This window comes from Rhinolophus sinicus, chromosome 1 (assembly GCF_057876585.1).
Source record: "Rhinolophus sinicus isolate RSI-liver-muscle chromosome 1, RSI-T2T, whole genome shotgun sequence".
NCBI lineage: Eukaryota > Metazoa > Chordata > Mammalia > Chiroptera > Rhinolophidae > Rhinolophus > Rhinolophus sinicus.
The window spans coordinates 114,526,326-114,552,828 of record NC_142501.1 but is presented as its reverse complement, the minus strand read 5'-3'; the positions used below and the strand labels follow the sequence as shown (position 1 = coordinate 114,552,828).

The following is a 26,503-nucleotide window of genomic DNA, read 5'->3' as shown; positions in this document are numbered from 1 at the left end:
TTAAAAAGTCATCATTAGGATTAGGACAAGATGAAGATGAAGAATCACCTTGGGATTCTGAGGTACTGTCTTTCAGAATTATTATTATTATCAATGTTATTTACAAAATCACCATTCTGTGATGTTAAAACGAAAAGGGTGTGCTTTGACTTTACTTTCTCACCTCTGCATTTCCCCATACAAATCATTTTTTGATGGTTTATCCTACAATTAATAAACTAGCTATGTGGTTAATCTAATAAGACAGCGTAGTACAATTCTGCTAACTTGCAAGTTTCACTTTAGGAAGTCAGTGCAGAATAGTATAAAACACGTAGGCTTCCAAGTCTTAAGGAGTCAGTTTGGGATCTGAAGTGAAGTTTACCTAAAAGGTAAAGAATTATTCCAGCTCGACCTATACCCAAATGCATGACTCTGTGGTTTTTGTAGATGTGGAAATGTCCTAATGAGTTTCAGAAAGAAAGAGTTTGGATTGTAGGGTGTTTTTATAATTTGGAACTTGAGAAGATAATGCCTGGGACACCAAAGTATTATTATATTTGTATTGTCAAATAGATCTGCAAGGAACTTTTCTATGGTAGGAAAAGCATGGTGAATACTACTAATATGTTGGATTACACTAACAACAATTTGGCTGAGCGCTGCTTTACTATGTAACAACTGTCTCGTTCAGTTAAAACAGCAGGCATTGAGTCACTTGATGGCAACTGTACTTGCAGTAATGGAAGTACAGTGTAATGATGAGCCAATGTGAGGTGACAGCTGTGGAAAGAGACAGGAGGAGTGTGATCTTCTGATATAGGCAACTGCTGCCTCCTGGCACAGACACTGCGTTTGACGATAAGAACGCAGTAGAATCCTGCATGGGTCACTTGCTAGCTGTGGGGTCTTGGGGCAACTCCTTCTTAACCTGTCGGATGTCAGTGCCCTCATTTGTCATAATGGTACTAATGACTACCTTTGAGGTATGTGGAATGCACAAATGTGGTAACAAATGTGAAAACACTTCGAAAACTGTAAAGGGTGCTATAGAATGTAAAACACAATGATCACAGTGAGATACAGCGACTTATTAAATATCGGGGACACTTTTTGTAAACCTGTAGGACAATCAAATGGCAGTAGTGTCAAGAACAGAGTGGAAAAGTTAGAAGGGGCACGTGGATTTCTCACCTGGGGGATGTTAAGTTTCAGAGACTGTGATTGGCAATACCCTGTAGATGTGTAGTGTTTTGGTACTTGAGGCTTTGTTGGTGCGAGCTGAATGTTTTCACCTTGAGTAAATTTCTAGTTGGATACCAGCTGTGTGCTGGGCAGTTAGACACTGACTGGAGAAGTTCAGGGGACAGCTGTAGCTGTACAAGCAGAAAAACAAGTGAACGACAGTCCATTATAAGTCACTATATCTGCGTCATTTAAGCAGAATGGAGAATGCTGGGTTAAAGAATATTGTCGGGGGTCGGGCATGATTGTAGTTGGAATAGGAGTGGGAGTGGAATATCAGTGGTCAGGAAAGATCTTTGTGAGTGTGACAAAAACTGCCAAGTGAAACATGAGAAGGAGCCAGTCGTGTGAAGATCTAGAAGCAAAACCTGCTGGACAGAGACTGCAATGGATCGCATCTGTCCATCATTGTATTCTAACGTCTTGGAATGGCCAGGAAGAGGAAGTGGGGTAACCATCATCAACCCATTTTTATACTTGTTGTTCTGTGTGGGAAAGAAGTAAAATGTGCATGGTAAGTGTCTGGTACATTTTAGATGATTATAATAAGTAAATGTTCTTATTTTTCCCTGATTACAAATTATTATACTTTTTTGAAAAGTTGCATAACTATATATACCATTTTTCCTATTATTTATTCACACATAATATAATGAAAAGTTTTTCTTATCTCTTTGCCACTTGGGTCAATGATTTTTTCTATCAAAATTTTTGTCAAATAACAGTTCGGTTTCTCCTAGCTCTTGTGGACCTAGATGAAGTACGTTCTAAAATGTTCTGTTTAGACTCAGCTGGACATACACCAAGGTTTCTTACCATGTCAAGCAAGTATCTTGTTTTATCACTAAAAAACAAAGCTGTGATTAGAAATATGTAACGGTTATATCAAGTGCACTTATCAAAGTATTAGGTTGTTGCGAAAGTAATTGGGGTTTCAAAGGTAAAGAACAAATTGCAAAATTGCAATTACATTTGCACCAACCTAATATTTCCTTAGATACATATTTTTCAAAAAATGCTTTTCTTGGAGGTAAGAACTTTAACATTTTCATCCTGAATTATTAACTAGAGATGGTATGAAGTGTCCATGAGTTACTAATCATCTTGTTTCCTAACCCCTTCAGACCAGCATTGAAGTGGAAGATCCTGTTCCTGAGGAAGCTGTAGGAAAGTACGGTGCGCAACCCTGCAGACCAGGTGCACTTTGTAACACCAATTTAATTTTGGGAAGCAGTACGCGCGGACATTTGGCATGCGTGCAATCTTCTCTTCCTCATTCCTTTTTTTTGTTACAAATTTAATTGAAGGATTTGACATAAGTAACGTGATGTCATTGTTGCTATCGAAGTTTGAGAGAAAAGACATCGACAGGAATAAGAAAATGAGATTTTAAAAGTGTGACTTCACTAAAATGTTTCTCCTCTTGTTTCGATACCCCAAAAAGTCCCAGTTTGGAACCCCTGTGCTTATTAGGGGTTCTCAGGGGTTAATTATCACACTGGAAGATATTTCCAGGGTTTCCAAATGGTTATTTGAATTTTGACGTTTGCCCAGAGTAAGCCTCAGTCGCTACCATGTCAATTGCGTTTTAACTTTACTTCCTCTTAGTGTTGTAACACTGATGCTCTTAAGCCAACCAGATGTTCTGATGAGCAGACACTGGCTGTGCGTGTACATGAACTTATGGAGTCTTTGATTATTAAAAATGAGAGAAGTAATTAATAGTAATGAATATCTGGTAGACACAGTCTTTGAAAACAGTATTTCTGAATCTTTTGTGCCCCGGGATTCTTTTATGCTATTAAAACTTATTGAGAATTCCAAAGTATTTTCTTTTGTCGGTGGTCTCCATTGATAGTTACAATATTAGACTTTAAACCTGAAAATTTTAAAATACGAGCACACACAGGCATGCATTCCTTGAGCCATTAGAGCTACGAGCCAGTCACCATCAGACCTATGATGTTACCATCAGAGCTGTGATATCACGGCTGTGGAGAACTCTACTGTACACTTAGAAGAGAATGAGAGTGAAAATGGCCAATGACAGTCAGTGTTTCTGTGAAAATAGTTTTGACCTTTTCGGGCCCCTCGACTGACTGATCTTGGGACTTTAGGGATTCTCACAGGACATTGGAAACTACTGTTTTAAATGACATACGGGCTTCCTGGTTGTGAAGTGATAAAATAGTTTTAAAGCTTCTCTTCTACAGTTGTGGTTTTCTTTCACTTGTCTTTAAGATTTAAGGTGAGAATTTTGTTTAAAAAGCAAAAGGAAAATAAGTTTGCTATATATTCATTTTCTGTCTCATAGTTCACTGTACTCCTTGGAGCTAGTGTGGACCTAGTTTGATCGTATTTTTACTTGGAAACAACAAAGTCACCCAAGTCTGTCATTTGTCATATGAATTTCTGTTTATGGAAGGGTTAAAAAATGAATTCTGAAGATCTTGAAGCATTTAGAAAAGACTATTTTCTTATAATAAGTAGTTTCTAATTTGTAATAGTACCATGCTTTAAAAGCTTTTTTTCTAATCCCATGTTTGTCACACATATTTGAACTTAAGATAAGTGGTTAGACATGACTTTTGAGAACGACAAAAAAATTCACATCTGGCACCATGTTAACTATTAAGGAAAGCTTTAATTGGAAACACATTACGTAATAGAAATTGCTGAGTGACAATAATGAATTAAACTTACCTATGAGAATGGCAATATAGGACACTTAAAATAAAATGTGCTCGGAAGGAGTAGTGTGTTCGGGGAAAAGGAGGACGTGGGACCGCTTCTCTGAAAAAGGAAGTTTTTCAAGATGGTCAACTTTGTGTTATTTTTACCTCCTAATAAATGAAAACTTTATTTTCAGCTTCTTCCAAATGGAATGCTACTTCTTTGACTTTCGATCATGGAACTTCTCAAAGATCCGGGGATTGGAAAGTTGGTGATAAAAGGCCGTTTGCATCACACTCAATGAGCAAACCTCTGTCAGCATCCACAGAGTTTGGACAGATGACCGTAATAGACAAACGAAAGAGTCAGATTGTAGGTGTGTTTCTGTTAGGTAATCATAGGCTCCATGACTTGTGTGAATCACCGCTGCCAGAAAACAGAGAAAGCAAAGAAGGAACTAAAGATACAGAAAGTGTTCAACCCCAGCCCACCTCTATGTAGCCCCATCATAGTTCTGACTTTCCAACAGTCATTTTGTGGCAAAATCTACTTGACGTTTACTCTGTTTATGCAACTTACAACCAAACAGAATGACTTTTAGCAAGACATTGGCATTCTTCCTGAAGCACAGTAACATACGGAAATAAGAAAGAGAATGAGGTGAAAGGGTGATTTCCTTTAGACTAGTATTTAGCGTACACTGGGGAGTGGGCAGCAGGATTATATGTACCACATAGGGACCAGATGGGAAAACTTCAGAAAGATCTAAAGGTTGCCTAGTGAAACAAAACAGTTTTTTAGCTTTAGTTTTATAGCTCGGCATTCACAAGTATTGGTTATAACTTTATTCGATGTAACTGAAAAAGCACCTTTGAAACCAACAACCAAATATTTCTTGGATTTTCTATGGCATTATATAGTTTAGAATTGACTTTTGCAGCAGTATTGGGATTCATTGAGAATTTAGTGCATAGCACTTCCTTCTCAGCTGTGTCCGCAGTCTGTCTCCTCTTCTCTCCCTTCTTCCTTAAACCCCAGTGCTGAATCCTCAATGGTGAAAAGAAATTTTCAGAATAGTAGAGGAAAACATTTCAGCTATAAGGAAGGGTGTACACAGATACATGCATCAGAAGTAACAGTCATTGTGGAAACAATGAATGACGTTGCAGTTGAATCTTAGGGTGTTGTTCAAAAGGTACAATTACGAGGTAGAGAACAGAGTATATAGTGCGATTCGATATGTTTGTCCTGTATTTCTAAATTGCGTTTTGTTTCTGATTGTTTTTCCATCGATGTTCAATGAATGAATTGGTGGATTCATTTTTGACACGTTTGTATGCCTTTTACTTTGTGCCATATTACCCAAATGGTTTGTTGAAGTGTGAGCTAATTAGAAGTATTTCTTAAGTAAAGTAAAGTATTCAGGAAAAGATTACGCTTAATTTGAACTCTCAATTGATAAGATGTTATTTTCTGTATCTATAAAGATGATAGCTTTTATCTGACTGTTCTAAGTAGTTCGTTTTAACTCATATGTAGACTTGTCAGCAGGACAACACCTAGGAATGACATCGGAGGAAGGGCAAGCGAGGCTTGATGGAAATGAAAAGAACTACACACGTGTATGTAAAAATTAAGCTTAAATTTCTAGTATAATATGGTTTTCTGTGCTTTAATAATATAATAGAGTCCAATTGAAATTACCTTTCAAGCTAGCCTTTTAGAGTCACACGGTCATAATTGAATGATATGTATAACATTTGAACTAGTTAGAAAACTTAAAATATTGTTAGCATCTATACATATTCACAGCTCAACTTTATCCTTGAATTGAGGCAAAAAATAGTAATAATAAAGTCCTGAATATTGTTTGCTCCTTTAATTTTTATAACTCCCTTACATAACAAAGAAAGTAACATCAAATATTGAATCACGTGATGAGACAGTTGAAATTATGAACCATGTGAAAATGATGGCCACTGATTCGGGCTCACGTGAAAGGAGTCAGTGGTTCAAAATGTGCAGTTCCCTATGGCTTGTCACTAAGGCCAAGGTTAGAGATGGATTCTTCCTTGTGACCTCTGTGTAATGGACGTCTGAATCTACATTCAGAGAGAGAATGGGGTCATGCAATCAACTCAACTGACTTTTAAGAGAATCACGCTTTCCAGGATGGGACCTTTGGTTATTAGGGCACAAACAATAACTTTCTAATTCCTTTCATTTCAGTGTAGGAAATCAGTAAATGTGACTTAATTTTTGATCTGCTCTTATTAGTGGGTGTTGAATAAGTTAGAATTGGATGCAACAGATAACTATGTCAATGTATAACACTATCATAGTGTATAATTTGTATTAATATGTAGGAATTTACTTCTCTTACTGATTGATGTTAATGATGTGGGCTCCTAATTAAAGTTTGCCTATTCTCCAGTTATTAATCTTTAAAAGATATTCTTAAATTCACTATAGGGGCTCACTATTTAAGATGTGGTGTGGTGAACTATTTTAAGTGAGGAAGCCTCTGTGACATTAAAAATCATTTACTATTTCATTTTTGGGGTGGGTTTAACATATAAGCGATTGTTTAGTGCAAACGGTGACAAAATTAGTTTTGCGGGTTCATGTTTTTCTTCTAATTTAGACTAAGGCAACTTATTTTTCACTCTCTAGTTACAATCCAATAATTTAGGAATAAGTAAACGTAGATTAAGATTTTTAACAGTTAAATTTTAGTTACATTCTAATTTTTCTTTGTTCCTATTCGATTCTGTAGGTTGTACAAAAGGAAAACGACACGCAGAGGCCACTTTCTCAAGAACAGGACAACAGAATATTAGAAGATGCAATTCTGACCAATTGCCTTCAACAACAAAAGGAGACAAAAATAAATCTTAAGAAAATGAATTCTGAGGTATTTTGTTTAGTTATTTTCAAATATGTGTGTGCGTATTTGTGTATGGACATATTTTGAAAACCAATGTTGTACCTATGGGAATTCTAGAGGATGTTAAAGGTGTGTGTGTGTGTGTGTGTGTGTGTGTGTGTGTGTGTGTGTGTGTATTTTAGGGGAAGTGAGATTATCCGTCCGTTACAATAAATGATATTCTTGACTGAAATCCATTTATGTCCAACAATCAAGTAGTGACGTTCCCAATGTCTCATCTATAGGGGAGGCTTTCAATACTTTTTACATGGATCAATGAGCTTTTTACAATCTCAACTCTATTGCTACTGAGAACAGAAGTTTCAGTTTGAGGCAGGGATTTCATCCCCTTGCTGTGTTAGCAGAGAGGTTAGTTTTCACTTCCACTGATTGTAAGGAGTAGAAGCATAGCCAGGTCAGAGACCGTCTTTTAGATCTCCTTGTCCTGCTTTTGAGAAAAGGAACAATTTGCTCCCAGTAGAGTCCTACTTCAGTACTAGGAACTTTTGAAGATATTGGATGCCACGATACATACTTAGTGATAATTTAGTGGTGAGTATTTTATTCAAAGAAGTCAGTGTATTTTCCCGTATTTCACATTTATTTCTCCTTTCAACATCATGAAAGGGAAATAACACTTATTGCAGCAGCAAATAATCTCACTATTTTCTAAGAAGAGCTCTATAATTTTAGCTTATTTTCCCTGAGTATTTTGAAATCTAAGGCGTCTTTTGAATTTATATGTTTACACTAGAAGAGCAGCAAGCATACTATTGTAGAGTCCAAAGTCCTGGGGAAAATCCTGACCTTGCTCCTCTTTTTAATCATTCTGTTCGAGATTGTGATAACGAAATGAGTTCATTGATGTATAAAGAAGTGCTTAGCGCAATGCCTAGATTTATCAGTGATTAGTAGATTTAATCTCATAGGTGACTCTGAAAATATTAGAAAAGTAAAATATATTTTGAGTATTCTTGGAAAAAAAATTCTAGGAAATGTAATCAGTCCAAATATATGCAGAGTGAATACTCTTACTGTGGGATAGGTGTATATTCAGACGGTAACCTCTATTTTAAAATGTAGTCAAACTTCTTACTCTTTTATTTCATGCCTTCTGGGTTTGCTGCCTTTCCAGTTCTGAGACTCTTAAAATTCTCTTATGATTTTAAAATTCTTTTTCACTTTCATGGATTCAGCATCTTACATTAAATTTTTTTTAACTTTGGGGAATTTATGCTTGTATAAAGTTGGAGGTTTGCATTCAATGTTGCACAAACTGCAGTATCATTTGTACCAACCTAATATTCGCTTAAATACCTATTTTTCAAAAAGTCCTTTTCTTGGAGGTTATAACGTTAGTATTGCTAGCCTGAATTGTTAACTAGGGATTGCATAAAGTGTCCATTAGTTACTAATCATCTTGTTTCCTAACCCCTTCAGCTGACAATTGAAGAGAAGGATCCTGTTCCTGACGAAGCTGTAGGAATGGACGAAGTGCAACCCTTCAGACCAGGTGCACTTTGTAACACCAATTTAATTTTGGGAAGGAGTACGCGAGGACATTTGACATGCGTGCAGTCTTCTCTTCCTCATTCCTTTTTTTCTTTGCTACAAATTTAATTGAAGGATTTGACATAACGTGATGTCATTGTTTGTATGGATGTTTGAGAAGAGGTATTTACAGGAATAAGGAAATGAGATTTTAAAACTGACTTCACTAAGATGTTTCTCCATTTGTTCGATACCCTAATTGTCCCAGTTTGGAATCCCTGTACTTAATAGTGGTTACCACAGGTCAATTATCACCCTGGAAGATTTTTCCAGCATTTTCAAATGGTTCTTTGACTTTTTATGTTAACGCCAGTAAGCCTCAATTGCTACCATGTCAATTGTTTTCTAACTTCACTTCTTCTCTTAGTGTTGTAACACTGATGGTCTTAAGACAACCAGATGTTCTGCTGAGCAGACACTGGCTGTGTGCGTACCTGCGCCTCTGGTGTCTTCGAGTATTAAAAATGGGAGACGTAATTAATAGTAATGAATATTTGACAGACACAATCTTTGCAAACAGGAATTCTGAAGCTTTTGTGCCTTGGGATGCTTTGATGGTATTAAAAATTTTTGAGAATTCCAAAGAACATTTTTAAGTCAGTAGTCTCCACAGATAGTTACAATCTTAGAAATAAAAACCGAACAATTTAAAATACATAACTTTTGATATTGACAAACAAATTCACACCCCACACCATTTTAACTATTGAGAAGGGAAGCTTTAATCGGAAACACATTATATAACAGAAATTGCTGAGTGACAATAGTTAATTAAACTTACCTATGTGAATGGCAAGTATAGGACACCTAAAATAACATGTACTCTGAAGGAGTAGTGTGTTTGGGAGAAAGAGGGTGTGGGGCTGCTTCTCTGAAGAAGGAAGTTTTACACGATGGTCGACTTTGTGTTATTTTTACCTCCTAATAAATGAAAACTGTATTTTCAGATTCTTCCAGCTGGAATGCTACTTCTTTGACTTTCAATCATGGAACTTCTCAAAGATCCGGGGATTCGAAATTTGGTGATAAACGGCCATTTGCCACACACTCAAGGAGCAAACCTCTGTCAGCATCCACAGAGTTTGGACAGATGACCGTAATAGACAAACGAAAGACTCAGATTGGAGGTGTGTTTTTCTTACGTACTTCTACGCAACATGAATTGCGTGAATCACAGCTACAAGATAACAGAGAAAGCAAAGAAGGAAATACAAAAACAGAGAGTTCAACCCTAGCCTACCTCTGTGTAGGTTGATCGTAGTTCTGAATTTCCTACAGTCATTTTGTAGCAAAATCTGCCTTATGTTTACTCTGTTTAGGCAAGTTACAGCCAAATAGAATACCTTTTAGCGAGACATTGGCATTCTTCCTCAATCACGGTAACATAAGGAAATAAGAAAGGGCATAAGGAGAAAGTATGATTCCATTTAGACTAGTATTTAGCGTACACTGGGAGTATGTATGTATAACTATACACATATATAGGTACATACATACATACATATACGTGTATATGTATATGTATGTATATATATATATATATATATATATATATATATATATATATATATATATGTATTTTTATATACACACAGATGTATAGCAGGGGAAGTAAAAGCGCTTCACGTATAAATTGCCCACCACTTGTATCATTAATATTCACCCTACTATAGCCTTCAGGGGTTGCCCCAAAGAAGTATTTTTATATCACTTCAATCTGACGCTTTCAAAGTTCTGTGTTTTTCTGTTGTGTATTTACAATGTATTTGAATTTTTTCTTTAACAGTGGATGAGTGTTCTAAATGTGACCCTGCGAGCAGGTAGGATTTTATGGATTTCTAAAATTGCATGTTAACTAAGAGACTGCAGAGAGAAGCCAGTAAGCTTTAATGAGTGTTCTGCTCTGGATTAGGCCCTGTACTATGTGCCTAACACTGGTTCTCTCAGGTCGTCGGCACAGTAACTTTGCAAAGTAGCTGTGCTGTTCGGCCTAGTTTGTATTCATTACACGTGTGTGGTTCCGGGAGGTGGATTAATTGACCCCTGGTACCATAGTTACAAGTGGCTGACCCGTGATGTGACCTTCGGCCTGCTTGGCTTCCCAAGTCCCTTCTCTTGTCCCTCAGCCTGTACTGAGAAGTGCCTGGACGGGTCTGGATTCAAGGTTCAGGTGCAAGTCAGGTGGACTCAGAGAGTCCCGTTTAGTGACGTGTTAACACTGATTGAGAAGTGTCCTCCCAAGCCCAGTGAGCGCAAGCTCTTGTGTTAATGTACTCCACAATTGCAGCAGTCACGAGAACCTTGTTTTCACCATCAGTGTTTAAGGCAGATCTCAGTTCGCTGTGGCCACAGAACCACAGGTTGTGCATAAGCAAGACCTAATCAGGCAAGTGTTTTCAGGTATAATGCGATGTAGCCTTCTTGGGACGAATCGTTGTTCTGTAAGTGAAGAACATGTATGTATAGATCATGTTGTGTTACTGCAGCACAAATTGAGATGATATTTCCAATTGATTTCTCTACTTACTGATGTCTCAGCCTGTGTTTCTCTTCTGGCTAATACCTTTCCCTTGTTCTAGGAAGTTTTTTTCTTTTTTTCCAGAGTCTCTCTTCTTTCTTCGATGACTTTCCATGATTTTTTACCTTTTTAACTGCTTTTCTCAGGGTTTTTTGTTGCTGTTGTTCTGTTGTTGTTTTTCCACTTCTGCCAGCTAAGTGTTCTCCGTTTTTCTAGAGAGAATCAAAAGTCCATAGAATTCCAGGTGTTGAAGGAATGTTAGCAATTAATTAATTCAAAACACCCCCTAGTACTTCATGCTGCCATTAATGTTTTGGTCAAGTGGTTGATCTCATGAGGAGTTTGAACTCAAAGAGATTATGTGACTTACTTGAGTACAGTGAGTGATGAAATGAGATGAAGTGTAGGTTTCTAAGTCCAGTACGCTTCCTTCTTTATCATCCTTCGGGTGAGTGTTTTAATTATGGAAAGGAATGGAATTAGCAGCGGAATCCAAGTTTCAATAGGACCAACACTGGGTTGGAGTAGGAATAAGGATTTTAGAATAGAGATCAGAGATCAGATAGGGGAAAAGAGATCAGAATAGTAGGGTATGACAAGATAAAGAGAAATTACAAGAAAGAAGGAAAGAGGATGTTGGTAGTTGTCTAAAAAAGCAGATTAAAGTAAGGGGTTCAAGGGCGTCCTGAACAGATTGCTGCTTTTTTGTTTGTTGAATTGGAGGAACCAGCATTCTTTAAGATTTGTATGAAAACATATTAAACCTTTGAGCCTCTGGAAACATTCTCTTTATAGCAAGTAGGAATATGGTATCATCCACCAGCACCCGAAATTACAGAGCGGGTCCCTTCGAGTCCAAAGGCACTGCAGATTGCTGAACTCTATAGACCCATGGCCCACCGCAGGTGTTTCGTCACCTCCACCTCTTTTCCCGATGCACTGATGTCCTTCCCATGGATATGGAGGGTTGGGCAGAGGGAGGACTGATTGTGAAAACAGTAATGGAGTTGGGTAGGTGGTAACATGACTGTGTTGGGAGTGGATGACCGAGGCTCCACTTAGCTTATTTTCCAGGAACAGGGAAATGGACAACTCCTACTGTGGGTCATTTGAGCCCATCCTTGTTTCAGGAGTCTATGCCTTCTTAGGCTGAAGTTTTCAAGGTTGGAGATTGCCAGGAAGCTGTGAGGACAAGTGGTCTGGGAGTGGGGAGGCTAAGAACATACATATTTGTTCTTTGACTGTTGTACGTGTAACTTGCAAACATTTCACACATTTGAGGGAACTGATTGTAGTGTTTCAGGGTGAAAGGAATGAATGGCGCAATTTAATAACTGCTTTCTACGTTAAAGAAGCAAGACTGCCATTTTTCTCACACAGATTAATCTTTGAACCAGGGACAGACCATGGAGAAGGGTCAGTGTATCTTTCTAACTTGATTTAGCTCACTGCTTTTGTCCCAGTTCAGGTTCCATTTATGTCAGCTATTATTTGCGTTTTGAATTCAGCCTTCAGGACTTTTGGTGAAAACAACATACTCTCAGGTGTTGCCAACATATTGGCTGTCATTCTTTGTTATGGAAACATAGAGTGTATCTTCATTAAATATTGCATGAGTTGGGAGTGGTGGAGGCAGAAATAGGTAGCTAATAGCTTTTCTAGCATATCATCTAATTTTTAATTATATCAAGAGACTATATTTCATATGCAGATAGCTGACCTTTTACTCCTTTTGTTGTTGTTGTTGCTTTTGTCAAGAAATGAATTCACTTGTTTTTGTTATCTTTACCCTAAAGTCTTTCCCGCGAAACTGGCAATAATGATTCATGGCCTATATCAGAGGAATGGCTCTTCGATGTTAATACCAAGGTAAAAGGCTCCTGTGTGAAATTAACTGTTTTGCTCTGAATTTAGTTTTGTGTAGCAATGACTTGTAAAATTTAGTTGTGGTCTACCTATCATTGTTCTATGTTTGTCATGGAAAATTCCTCAGCATGAACCATTTTATAACATGTGACCATTTGATGCTGCATTGTTTTGTTGTTGTTTTTTTAACTTCAGTAAGTATCAAAGATGGGGGCTGAGAAAAAGAAGGGCTGGGAAATGTATAGTGATAGTAAAATTCGATAGGGAGTTTTCCCACAGTGACGGAGCTATGCAATTTGGGTAACGGTAAGGATTCTCAATGTGACTTTTACGTTATACCAGCATGACTTTTATCATACTCGTGCCTGAATGAAATCTTGAATGGATTCACGTACTCATTGTAATAGTCATGAACTCTTCCTGGTACCTTTCAGTTTTAAAACTAGATAGTATATGACATATGGTTTTATTTTATTACGCTTTGTATGTTGGTATGGTATACTTGTTAGGAGGGAGTGTTTTCTTCATTTCATTTTTTTTTCACTTACATTCCGTTGACAATCCGTATTATTTTATATTAGTTTCCGGTATACTAGGTTCATCATTTAGACTTAATAATTGTAGAATTTTTGAAAGTTTAGAATTCATGTTCTCTATCTCAAAACTCGTATAACAAAAGGATTCCACTATATTCTAAATCATTGCTTTGGGAATATATTTAAATATCTTCATCTAATTGAGGAGTACATGTTTTGCATAAAATAATAACCAATTTGAAAAACAGAGATCTGTTTTTTTTCAAGTTTTGTGTTTTAATGGCGTATTTGATTACATGGTATTTGATGCGTGGGCTCCTCGGCCCATATATGCAATAGTGACACAGATTTTCATTCAACTGATATTCTGACATACTCCATCGTCAAATCAACACTTGTTGAGTACCTATTCTGTAACAAGCACGATCTCATTTACTTCTCAGAATAGCCTTGGCAAAGAAGGGAATCCTCATCTTCAGAGATAAGGAAGTGGAGACCAAGTCAGTCTAGGTAGCATGTGTTGCAGTAGCCAGGGAGAACGTTGAGGGTTTGATCCAAAATGCACTTGGCTCCAAAGCTCATGATACTCTTGTCTGCTCCCTATAAAACGTGTCCGTGAGGTCCTATGCCCATTGTCCATGACGCATTGACCAAAGTAAAGAAAGGATCCGTGTCTGCAAAAGACAGGATGCTTTCTTTACTCTGGTCAAAAGCAGAGATTCTTAAAAATCGTGTAATAAAATATCAAGCTTCAGAAAGTTTTTAGTTTTGTTTTTTAAATGTAAAATGTTTCATTTCTGTTACAGTTGACATTCAATATGATGTCAGCCTCAGGTGTACAGCATAGTGGTTAGGCATTTATATAATGTGTAAACTGGTACTCCGATTAGTGTGGAATCTCTGACACCATACTTAGTTATTACAATGTTATTTCCTGTATTCTGTGTGCTGTCCTTGACAGCTACATGACTGTTTTATGACTGCCAATGTGTACTTCTTAATCCTTTTACCTTTTCAAGTTGCTCCCCAACACTCTTCCCTCTGGGCAATGATCAGTTAGTTCTCTGCATCTATGAGTTTGTTTCTTTTTTCTATGTTCATTTATGTTTTTATTTATTTTTACATATCACCGATAAGTGAAACCATGTGGTATTTGCGTTTCTCTGTCTAACTTATTTCACTTCGAATAATACCCTGTAGGTGCACGCACGTTGTCACAAATGGTAAGATTTTATTCTTTGTTACAGCCAAATAGTATGTTGTTGTATATATGTAGCACTTCTTGTTTATCCAAGACGATGGATACTTCGGTTGCTTCTTTATCTGGAGTATTGTAAATAATGCGACAAGGACCATACAGATGCATACATGTTTTCAAAGGAGTGTTTTGGATTTCTGTGGAGAAAAACTCAGAAGTGGGATTGCTGTGCCACATGGTAGTTCTATTTTCAAATTCTTGAGGAACTTCCATATTGTTTTCCATTGTGGCTGGCCGGATTTGCGGTCATACCAACAGTGCACGGGGGTTCACTTCACATCCTCACCAACACTTGTTGTTTGTTGATTTATTGATGATGGCGATTCAGACAGTTGTGAGGTGATAGCTGATTGTGTATTTAATTTGCATTGCTCTAATGATTAGTGCACTGAGCATGGTGTCGTATGTCTCTTGGCTATCTGTGTGAGCTCTTTGGAGAAAAGTCTATTCAGGTACTCTTCTGATTTTGTAATTGCATTGTTTGTCTTTCGGTGTTATGTTTTCTGAGTTCCTTATATGTTTTGGATATCAACCCTTTCTCTGATATATGATTGGCAAATATCTTCTCCCATTCGTCCGGTCGTGTTTTCATTTTGTTGATGGTTTCTATTGCTGTGCAAAACTGTTTCAGTTTGATGTCATATATATGGGTCTTGAAGTCCTATCCATTCAGCCACGTTAGGTCGTCTCTGGAGCATGTAACGTATTTGTATTTAAAGTAATTGTTATACGTATGTAATTATTGCCATTTTATTATCCATATTTCTTCTCCTCCTCTTCGTCCTCATTCTCCTGTTTCTCCTCCTCCTCCTCTTTCTTTTCTTCCTTCTTCTCCTTCTTCTCTTTCTCTTCCTCCTCTTTCTCCTCCTCCTCCTCCTTCTCCTTCTTCTTCTGTGTCTTGTTCTTTTTTCAAGTTGTCGTTTCACATTTCTTGTAATATTGGTTTGTTGGTGCTGAACGCCATCATCTTTTTATCTGGCAAGTTTTTACCTCTCCATTGATTCTAAACGAGAGCCTTGCCAGATACAGTAATCGTAATCTTGGTTGTAGATTATAGCTTTTCATCACTTTCAATATTTCTTGCCAATCTCTTCTGACTTGCAGATTTTCTCTTGAGAGATCACCTGACAGTCTTATGCGATCTCCATTGTACATGACTAACTACTTTTCTCTTGATGGTTTTAATATTCTCTCCGTGTCCTAACCCTTTGGAATTTTAATTATGATATGTTTTGGTGTGGGCCTATTTGGGTTCATTTTGTTTGGAACTTTTGTGTTTCCTACGCTTGTGTGTCTATTTCCTTCTCCAGGTTAGGAAAGGTTTCCATCATTATGTATTCTGATAGGTTTTCTTTCTTTTTTTAATTTATTGCGGTGACAATTGTCAGTAAAATTACATGGATTTCAGGAGTACAATTCCGTATTACATCACGTATAAATCCCATTGTGTGTTCACCACCCAGAGTCAGTTCTCCTTCCATCAGCATATATTTGATCCCCCTTACCCTCTCCTCCCAACCCCCACCCCCTTACCCTCTGGTAACCACTAAACTATTGTTTGTGTCTATGAGTTTTTGTTTCTCATTTGTTTTTCTTGTTCTTTTGTTGTTTTTGGTTTATATACCACATATCAGTGAAATCATATGGTTCTCTGCTTTTTCTGTCAGACTTATTCGCTTAACATTATACTCTCAAGATCCATCCATGTTGTCACAAATGTTCCTATATCATCTTTTCTTACCGCTGAATAGTATTCCATTGTGTATATATACCACAACTTCTTTATCCATTCATCTATTGAAGGACATTTTGGTTGTTTCCATGCCTTAGCCACCGTAAACAAAGCGGCAGTGAACACTGGGGCACACGTGTCTTTATGTATAAATGTTCTCAGATTTTTGGGGTAGATACCCAGGAGAGGGATTCCTGGGTCGTACGGTAATTCTATTCATAATTTTTTGAGGAACCTCCACACTGCCTTCCATAACGGCTGCACCAGTCTGCATTCCCACCAACAGTGTATGAGGGTTCCTTTTTCTCCACAGCCTCTCCAACACTTGTTAGTGTTTGACTTGCTGATGATAGCCATTCGGACTGAAAGAAATTGAAGAAGGCACAAAGAAATGGAAAGACATTCCGTGCTCATGGATTGGAAGAATCAACATAGTTAAAATGGCCATATTACCCAAAGCAATATACAGATTTAATGCAATCCCCATCAAAATCCCAATGGCATTTTTAAAGAAATAGAACAAAAATATCATCAGATTTGTTTGGAACCACAAAAGACCCCGAATAGCCAAAGCAATCTTAAGAAAAAAGAACAATACTAGAGGTAAGACACGCCCTGACTTTAGCTTGTACTACAGGGCTACAATCATCAAAACAGCATGGTCTTGGCAGGAAAACAGACACAGAGACCAACGGAATAGACTTGAGAACGCAGAAATAAAACCACTTAAATGTGGACAGACAATTTTGACAAAGAAGCTAAAAACATCCAATAGAGGAAAGACAGCCTCTTCAATAAGTGGTGCTGGGAGAATTGGATAGCCACGTGCGAAAGAATGAAACTGCACTGCTATCTGTCACCATGTACCAAAATTAATTCAAAATGGATCAAAGACTTAAGCATAAGACCTGACACAATAAACTGCATAGAAAAAAACATAGGTACTAAACTTATGGACCTTGGGTTCAAAGAGCATTTTATGAATTTGACTCCAAAGGCAAGGGAAGTAAAAGCTAAAATAAACGAATGGCACTATATGAAACTTAAAAGCTTCTGCACAGCAAAAGAAACCATCGACAAAATAAAGAGGCAACCAACTGAATGGCAGAAGATTTCTGCAAACAGTGCCTCCGATAAGGGGCTAATCTCCAAAATATTCAAAGAACTCATGAAACTCAACAACCACTAGGTTTTCAATTCGTGCTCTCTCTCCTTCTTCTCCTTTCGATAGCCTTACGAATGTTGTTACACTTGATATTGTCCCAGACATCCCTGAAAGTATTTTCTGTTTTATTTATTTTTTATTTATGTTCATTTTTTTTCTGTTCTGATTGGGTGTTTTCTGCTACCTTGTCTACCAAATCACTATTGGAACCTCTGCTTCACCAAATGTGCTGCTGATTCCATCTATAAATTATTCATTTAAATACTGTATTTTTCATTTCAGACTTTTTTTTTAAGGATTTCTATGTCTTTTTTATATTTGCTGTCTCTCTGTTGAAGTTTTACTTACTTTATGGATTCTTCCCCTAATTTCATCTCACATCCTTATAACTAGTGTTTTAAACTCTGTATCTGGTATGTGTCCATTTGGTTTACCTCTTTTTCTAGAGTTTTGTCCTGTTCTTTCATTAGGGAAATGTTTCTTTCTCCCTTGTTTGTTCACTGCCTCTCTGTGTGTGTTTCTATGTATTATGTAGATCTGCTAATTCTCCTCATCTTGGCAGCATTGGCTCATATAACAGGTGTCCTGTGTGTCGGGTGGTACAACCTCCCTGGTCACCGGAGCCAGGAGTTCCAGAAGCTCGTGTGGGTGGTGTGTGCCCTCCTGTTGTACTTGAGCCATATTGCTGTTGGCGCATCAGTGTGTGGAATGGACGCTCAGGACGACTGGCTGTGACTACAGTAGATGAGCTGATGTGTGTGGGCTGACGTCACAGAGTGGGATCGGCTGTAGCAGGGCTCCGGTGTCTGCTCAGTCCATGGCTTGGGCGTGCCATTTGTGGAGCTAATTGGGTGTCGTTCTGGTGTTGCTGAAGCTGATCACCAGGTGTGTTGGATTTGGGGCCTCTTGGGAGGGGCTGTGGGGCAGGCCCAGGTCAGCTGCTGCTTGTGCCCAACCCGGAGCACCCAGTGGAAGCCAGAAAGTGACCTACTTTTGGTAGCTGCCTTTGTGGGTTTGGAGGCCCCTGGGAAAGGCTATGCTGTGACGCAAGACAGGATGATACATAGGATACTAGAAAGAAACGGAGGTCCTCAATAGCATAAGTTGCGGCCTTATTGACTGTCTTAAAACAGAATTGTGATGATGCAACACCTCTGCTTACTGGGTGACTCCCCATTATGTGAGGGTAAAATTCATATGCTAGCATGACACGTGCCTTCTTTGATTTGGTTCTGAAACGGCAGCGGTATCTCCATCCCATTCTCAGTGTTCCAGGCTTACCCCATCCCTTTGCGGCCCTCACTTGCAACATGTTGTTTCATCCTGAGGCTTTTGCTCCCTCTGCCCTTCTGGATTCCCCTTCATGCCTTCCCTCAGCACCTCGTATAACTGTCGAGATGCAGCCCTATCTTTGCCGCTTCTGCTGAGCTCGCCTGGTACAACTGATTGTTGTCTCTTGTATGATCTAACTGTACTGTATTCACTTCAGGTGTACAAGTAGCGAGCGGTACTTTTCTGTTCTTATTTTTTCATGTATTATAATATCTCTACTCCTACTAGAATGTAGGACAAAATGTTTCATTTGTATTTCCAGCTTCCCCTGGGTCTGTGCCTATGATTTGTTGCCTACAGTAAAGTTTTCTTGTCCCACCGATGGATGGACTGAGTGAGTGAGTGAACGAGTAAATGAATATGATGTTTTCTGAAGTTGGGTTTTTCTTTCTTTTTGTTTTCTTTACTAGAAAGAAGCAACCAAGCCGGCAATTGGAAAAAGAGAAAATCGTGTGGCTATTATTGAAAGTGCTCCACAAGACCAAACAAGCAATGATAATTTGACTTGTGTTGACAGTGCACACCAGGATAATATACGTGGTAATTTAGTGACTATCTATGAATTCTTTCTAGCTTAAGCTCTGCTATAAACAAATCTAACATGTGTCGACCCACATGTGATATTCACTTCTTTTAAGCATTCTTTCCTATCTTTTTTTGCAAAAGTATCCCCACTATTAACAACTGCTTCTTCTTGCAAACGCTTCCACCCCCTGAAATTCTTTTCTGCTATTACTTTTATGGAAATAAGCATGACTGAATGTGTATTTAAAATGCACAGTAATATATGTTCACATTAATGTACCTGTGACTCCATTTTATAGTTAAAAAGTCATCATTAGGATTAGGACAAGATGAAGATGAAGAATCACCTTGGGATTCTGAGGTACTGTCTTTCAGAATTATTATTATTATCAATGTTATTTACAAAATCACCATTCTGTGATGTTAAAACGAAAAGGGTGTGCTTTGACTTTACTTTCTCACCTCTGCATTTCCCCATACAAATCATTTTTTGATGGTTTATCCTACAATTAATAAACTAGCTATGTGATTAATCTAATAAGACAGCGTAGTACAATTCTGCTAACTTGCAAGTTTCACTTTAGGAAGTCAGTGCAGAATAGTATAAAACACGTAGGCTTCCAAGTCTTAAGGAGTCAGTTTGGGATCTGAAGTGAAGTTTACCTAAAAGGTAAAGAATTATTCCAGCTCGACCTATACCCAAATGCATGACTCTGTGGTTTTTGTAGATGTGGAAATGTCCTAATGAGTTTCAGAAAGAAAGAGTTTGGATTGTAGGGTGTTTTTATAATTTGGAACTTGAGAAGATAATGCCTGGGACACCAAAGTATTATTATATTTGTATTGTCAAATAGATCTGCAAGGAACTTTTCTATGGTAGGAAAAGCATGGTGAATACTACTAATATGTTGGATTACACTAACAACAATTTGGCTGAGCGCTGCTTTACTATGTAACAACTGTCTCGTTCAGTTAAAACAGCAGGCATTGAGTCACTTGATGGCAACTGTACTTGCAGTAATGGAAGTACAGTGTAATGATGAGCCAATGTGAGGTGACAGCTGTGGAAAGAGACAGGAGGAGTGTGATCTTCTGATATAGGCAACTGCTGCCTCCTGGCACAGACACTGCGTTTGACGATAAGAACGCAGTAGAATCCTGCATGGGTCACTTGCTAGCTGTGGGGTCTTGGGGCAACTCCTTCTTAACCTGTCGGATGTCAGTGCCCTCATTTGTCATAATGGTACTAATGACTACCTTTGAGGTATGTGGAATGCACAAATGTGGTAACAAATGTGAAAACACTTCGAAAACTGTAAAGGGTGCTATAGAATGTAAAACACAATGATCACAGTGAGATGCAGCGACTTATTAAATATCGGGGACACTTTTTGTAAACCTGTAGGACAATCAAATGGCAGTAGTGTCAAGAACAGAGTGGAAAAGTTAGAAGGGGCACGTGGATTTCTCACCTGGGGGATGTTAAGTTTCAGGAGACTGTGATTGGCAATACCCTGTAGATGTGTAGTGTTTTGGTACTTGAGGCTTTGTTGGTGCGAGCTGAATGTTTTCACCTTGAGTAAATTTCTAGTTGGATACCAGCTGTGTGCTGGGCAGTTAGACACTGACTGGAGAAGTTCAGGGGACAGCTGTAGCTGTACAAGCAGAAAAACAAGTGAACGACAGTCCATTATAAGTCACTATATCTGCGTCATTTAAGCAGAATGGAGAATGCTGGGTTAAAGAATATTGTCGGGGGTCGGGCATGGTTGTAGTTGGAATAGGAGTGGGAGTGGAATATCAGTGGTCAGGAAAGATCTTTGTGAGTGTGACAAAAACTGCCAAGTGAAGCATGAGAAGGAGCCAGTCGTGTGAAGATCTAGAAGCAAAACCTGCTGGACAGAGACTGCAATGGATCGCATCTGTCCATCATTGTATTCTAACGTCTTGGAATGGCCAGGAAGAGGAAGTGGGGTAACCATCATCAACCCATTTTTATACTTGTTGTTCTGTGTGGGAAAGAAGTAAAATGTGCATGGTAAGTGTCTGGTACATTTTAGATGATTATAATAAGTAAATGTTCTTATTTTTCCCTGATTACAAATTATTATACTTTTTTGAAAAGTTGCATAACTATATATACCATTTTTCCTATTATTTATTGACACATAATATAATGAAAAGTTTTTCTTATCTCTTTGCCACTTGGGTCAATGATTTTTTCTATCAAAATTTTTGTCAAATAACAGTTCGGTTTCTCCTAGCTCTTGTGGACCTAGATGAAGTATGTTCTAAAATGTTCTGTTTAGACTCAGCTGGACATACACCAAGGTTTCTTACCATGTCAAGCAAGTATCTTGTTTTAGCACTAAAAAACAAAGCTGTGATTAGAAATATGTAACGGTTATATCAAGTGCACTTATCAAAGTATTAGGTTGTTGCGAAAGTAATTGGGGTTTCAAAGGTAAAGAACAAATTGCAAAATTGCAATTACATTTGCACCAACCTAATATTTCCTTAGATACATATTTTTCAAAAAATGCTTTTCTTGGAGGTAAGAACTTTAACATTTTCATCCTGAATTATTAACTAGAGATGGTATGAAGTGTCCATGAGTTACTAATCATCTTGTTTCCTAACCCCTTCAGACCAGCATTGAAGTGGAAGATCCTGTTCCTGAGGAAGCTGTAGGAAAGTACGGTGCGCAACCCTGCAGACCAGGTGCACTTTGTAACACCAATTTAATTTTGGGAAGCAGTACGCGCGGACATTTGGCATGCGTGCAATCTTCTCTTCCTCATTCCTTTTTTTTGTTACAAATTTAATTGAAGGATTTGACATAAGTAACGTGATGTCATTGTTGCTATCGAAGTTTGAGAGAAAAGACATCGACAGGACTAAGAAAATGAGATTTTAAAAGTGTGACTTCACTAAAATGTTTCTCCTCTTGTTTCGATACCCCAAAAAGTCCCAGTTTGGAACCCCTGTGCTTATTAGGGGTTCTCAGGGGTTAATTATCACACTGGAAGATATTTCCAGGGTTTCCAAATGGTTATTTGAATTTTGACGTTTGCCCAGAGTAAGCCTCAGTCGCTACCATGTCAATTGCGTTTTAACTTTACTTCCTCTTAGTGTTGTAACACTGATGCTCTTAAGCCAACCAGATGTTCTGATGAGCAGACACTGGCTGTGCGTGTACATGAACTTATGGAGTCTTTGATTATTAAAAATGAGAGAAGTAATTAATAGTAATGAATATCTGGTAGACACAGTCTTTGAAAACAGTATTTCTGAATCTTTTGTGCCCCGGGATTCTTTTATGCTATTAAAACTTATTGAGAATTCCAAAGTATTTTCTTTTGTCGGTGGTCTCCATTGATAGTTACAATATTAGACTTTAAACCTGAAAATTTTAAAATACGAGCACACACAGGCATGCATTCCTTGAGCCATTAGAGCTACGAGCCAGTCACCATCAGACCTATGATGTTACCATCAGAGCTGTGATATCACGGCTGTGGAGAACTCTACTGTACACTTAGAAGAGAATGAGAGTGAAAATGGCCAATGACAGTCAGTGTTTCTGTGAAAATAGTTTTGACCTTTTCGGGCCCCTCGACTGACTGATCTTGGGACTTTAGGGATTCTCACAGGACATTGGAAACTACTGTTTTAAATGACATACGGGCTTCCTGGTTGTGAAGTGATAAAATAGTTTTAAAGCTTCTCTTCTACAGTTGTGGTTTTCTTTCACTTGTCTTTAAGATTTAAGGTGAGAATTTTGTTTAAAAAGCAAAAGGAAAATAAGTTTGCTATATATTCATTTTCTGTCTCATAGTTCACTGTACTCCTTGGAGCTAGTGTGGACCTAGTTTGATCGTATTTTTACTTGGAAACAACAAAGTCACCCAAGTCTGTCATTTGTCATATGAATTTCTGTTTATGGAAGGGTTAAAAAATGAATTCTGAAGATCTTGAAGCATTTAGAAAAGACTATTTTCTTATAATAAGTAGTTTCTAATTTGTAATAGTACCATGCTTTAAAAGCTTTTTTTCTAATCCCATGTTTGTCACACATATTTGAACTTAAGATAAGTGGTTAGACATGACTTTTGAGAACGACAAAAAAATTCACATCCGGCACCATGTTAACTATTAAGGAAAGCTTTAATTGGAAACACATTACGTAATAGAAATTGCTGAGTGACAATAATGAATTAAACTTACCTATGAGAATGGCAATATAGGACACTTAAAATAAAATGTGCTCGGAAGGAGTAGTGTGTTCGGGGAAAAGGAGGACGTGGGACCGCTTCTCTGAAAAAGGAAGTTTTTCAAGATGGTCAACTTTGTGTTATTTTTACCTCCTAATAAATGAAAACTTTATTTTCAGCTTCTTCCAAATGGAATGCTACTTCTTTGACTTTCGATCATGGAACTTCTCAAAGATCCGGGGATTGGAAAGTTGGTGATAAAAGGCCGTTTGCATCACACTCAATGAGCAAACCTCTGTCAGCATCCACAGAGTTTGGACAGATGACCGTAATAGACAAACGAAAGAGTCAGATTGTAGGTGTGTTTCTGTTAGGTAATCATAGGCTCCATGACTTGTGTGAATCACCGCTGCCAGAAAACAGAGAAAGCAAAGAAGGAACTAAAGATACAGAAAGTGTTCAACCCCAGCCCACCTCTATGTAGCCCCATCATAGTTCTGACTTTCCAACAGTCATTTTGTGGCAAAATCTACTTGACGTTTACTCTGTTTATGCAACTTACAACCAAACAGAATGACTTTTAGCAAGACATTGGCATTCTTCCTGAAGCACAGTAACATACGGAAATAAGAAAGAGAATGAGGTGAAAGGGTGATTTCCTTTAGACTAGTATTTAGCGTACACTGGGGAGTGGGCAGCAGGATTATATGTACCACATAGGGACCAGATGGGAAAACTTCAGAAAGATCTAAAGGTTGCCTAGTGAAACTAAACAGTTTTTTAGCTTTAGTTTTATAGCTCGGCATTCACAAGTATTGGTTATAACTTTATTCGATGTAACTGAAAAAGCACCTTTGAAACCAACAACCAAATATTTCTTGGATTTTCTATGGCATTATATAGTTTAGAATTGACTTTTGCAGCAGTATTGGGATTCATTGAGAATTTAGTGCATAGCACTTCCTTCTCAGCTGTGTCCGCAGTCTGTCTCCTCTTCTCTCCCTTCTTCCTTAAACCCCAGTGCTGAATCCTCAATGGTGAAAAGAAATTTTCAGAATAGTAGAGGAAAACATTTCAGCTATAAGGAAGGGTGTACACAGATACATGCATCAGAAGTAACAGTCATTGTGGAAACAATGAATGACGTTGCAGTTGAATCTTAGGGTGTTGTTCAAAAGGTACAATTACGAGGTAGAGAACAGAGTATATAGTGCGATTCGATATGTTTGTCCTGTATTTCTAAATTGCGTTTTGTTTCTGATTGTTTTTCCATCGATGTTCAATGAATGAATTGGTGGATTCATTTTTGACACGTTTGTATGCCTTTTACTTTGTGCCATATTACCCAAATGGTTTGTTGAAGTGTGAGCTAATTAGAAGTATTTCTTAAGTAAAGTAAAGTATTCAGGAAAAGATTACGCTTAATTTGAACTCTCAATTGATAAGATGTTATTTTCTGTATCTATAAAGATGATAGCTTTTATCTGACTGTTCTAAGTAGTTCGTTTTAACTCATATGTAGACTTGTCAGCAGGACAACACCTAGGAATGACATCGGAGGAAGGGCAAGCGAGGCTTGATGGAAATGAAAAGAACTACACACGTGTATGTAAAATTTAAGCTTAAATTTCTAGTATAATATGGTTTTCTGTGCTTTAATAATATAATAGAGTCCAATTGAAATTACCTTTCAAGCTAGCCTTTTAGAGTCACACGGTCATAATTGAATGATATGTATAACATTTGAACTAGTTAGAAAACTTAAAATATTGTTAGCATCTATACATATTCACAGCTCAACTTTATCCTTGAATTGAGGCAAAAAATAGTAATAATAAAGTCCTGAATATTGTTTGCTCCTTTAATTTTTATAACTCCCTTACATAACAAAGAAAGTAACATCAAATATTGAATCACGTGATGAGACAGTTGAAATTATGAACCATGTGAAAATGATGGCCACTGATTCGGGCTCACGTGAAAGGAGTCAGTGGTTCAAAATGTGCAGTTCCCTATGGCTTGTCACTAAGGCCAAGGTTAGAGATGGATTCTTCCTTGTGACCTCTGTGTAATGGACGTCTGAGTCTACATTCAGAGAGAGAATGGGGTCATGCAATCAACTCAACTGACTTTTAAGAGAATCACGCTTTCCAGGATGGGACCTTTGGTTATTAGGGCACAAACAATAACTTTCTAATTTCTTTCATTTCAGTGTAGGAAATCAGTAAATGTGACTTAATTTTTGATCTGCTCTTATTAGTGGGTGTTGAATAAGTTAGAATTGGATGCAACAGATAACTATGTCAATGTATAACACTATCATAGTGTATAATTTGTATTAATATGTAGGAATTTACTTCTCTTACTGATTGATGTTAATGATGTGGGCTCCTAATTAAAGTTTGCCTATTCTCCCGTTATTAATCTTTAAAAGATATTCTTAAATTCACTATAGGGGCTCACTATTTAAGATGTGGTGTGGTGAACTATTTTAAGTGAGGAAGCCTCTGTGACATTAAAAATCATTTACTGTTTCATTTTTGGGGTGGGTTTAACATATAAGCGATTGTTTAGTGCAAACGGTGACAAAATTAGTTTTGCGGGTTCATGTTTTTCTTCTAATTTAGACTAAGGCAACTTATTTTTCACTCTCTAGTTACAATCCAATAATTTAGGAATAAGTAAACGTAGATTAAGATTTTTAACAGTTAAATTTTAGTTACATTCTAATTTTTCTTTGTTCCTATTCGATTCTGTAGGTTGTACAAAAGGAAAACGACACGCAGAGGCCACTTTCTCAAGAACAGGACAACAGAATATTAGAAGATGCAATTCTGACCAATTGCCTTCAACAACAAAAGGAGACAAAAATAAATCTTAAGAAAATGAATTCTGAGGTATTTTGTTTAGTTATTTTCAAATATGTGTGTGCGTATTTGTGTATGGACATATTTTGAAAACCAATGTTGTACCTATGGGAATT

General features: G+C 37.6%; 1 protein-coding gene across 1 annotated transcript; it reads left to right on the top strand.

The window, feature by feature from the left end:
* On the top strand, window positions 1–26,380 carry LOC148759224 (uncharacterized). The gene is made up of 11 exons (XM_088788892.1): window positions 1–2,421; window positions 4,094–4,273; window positions 5,449–5,519; window positions 6,674–6,811; window positions 8,264–8,336; window positions 9,322–9,501; window positions 10,161–10,194; window positions 12,689–12,761; window positions 19,192–23,879; window positions 25,055–25,125; window positions 26,280–26,380. The coding sequence occupies exons 2-9, from the start codon at window positions 4,198–4,200 to the stop codon at window positions 19,357–19,359; spliced, it is 813 nt and encodes a 270-aa protein (XP_088645018.1). The 5' UTR covers window positions 1–2,421; window positions 4,094–4,197; the 3' UTR covers window positions 19,360–23,879; window positions 25,055–25,125; window positions 26,280–26,380.
* The last annotated feature ends 123 nt before the right edge of the window (window positions 26,381–26,503 follow it).

Bases quoted from the DNA above. Each gene is read 5' to 3' on its own strand.
- LOC148759224 (XM_088788892.1), top strand. From the start codon at position 4,198: ATGAGCAAACCTCTGTCAGCATCCACAGAGTTTGGACAGATGACCGTA. The intron at 8,337-9,321 runs GTGCACTTTGTA...CTGTATTTTCAG, and splicing joins AGTGCAACCCTTCAGACCAG to ATTCTTCCAGCTGGAATGCT. The intron at 12,762-19,191 runs GTAAAAGGCTCC...TTTCTTTACTAG, and splicing joins TCTTCGATGTTAATACCAAG to AAAGAAGCAACCAAGCCGGC.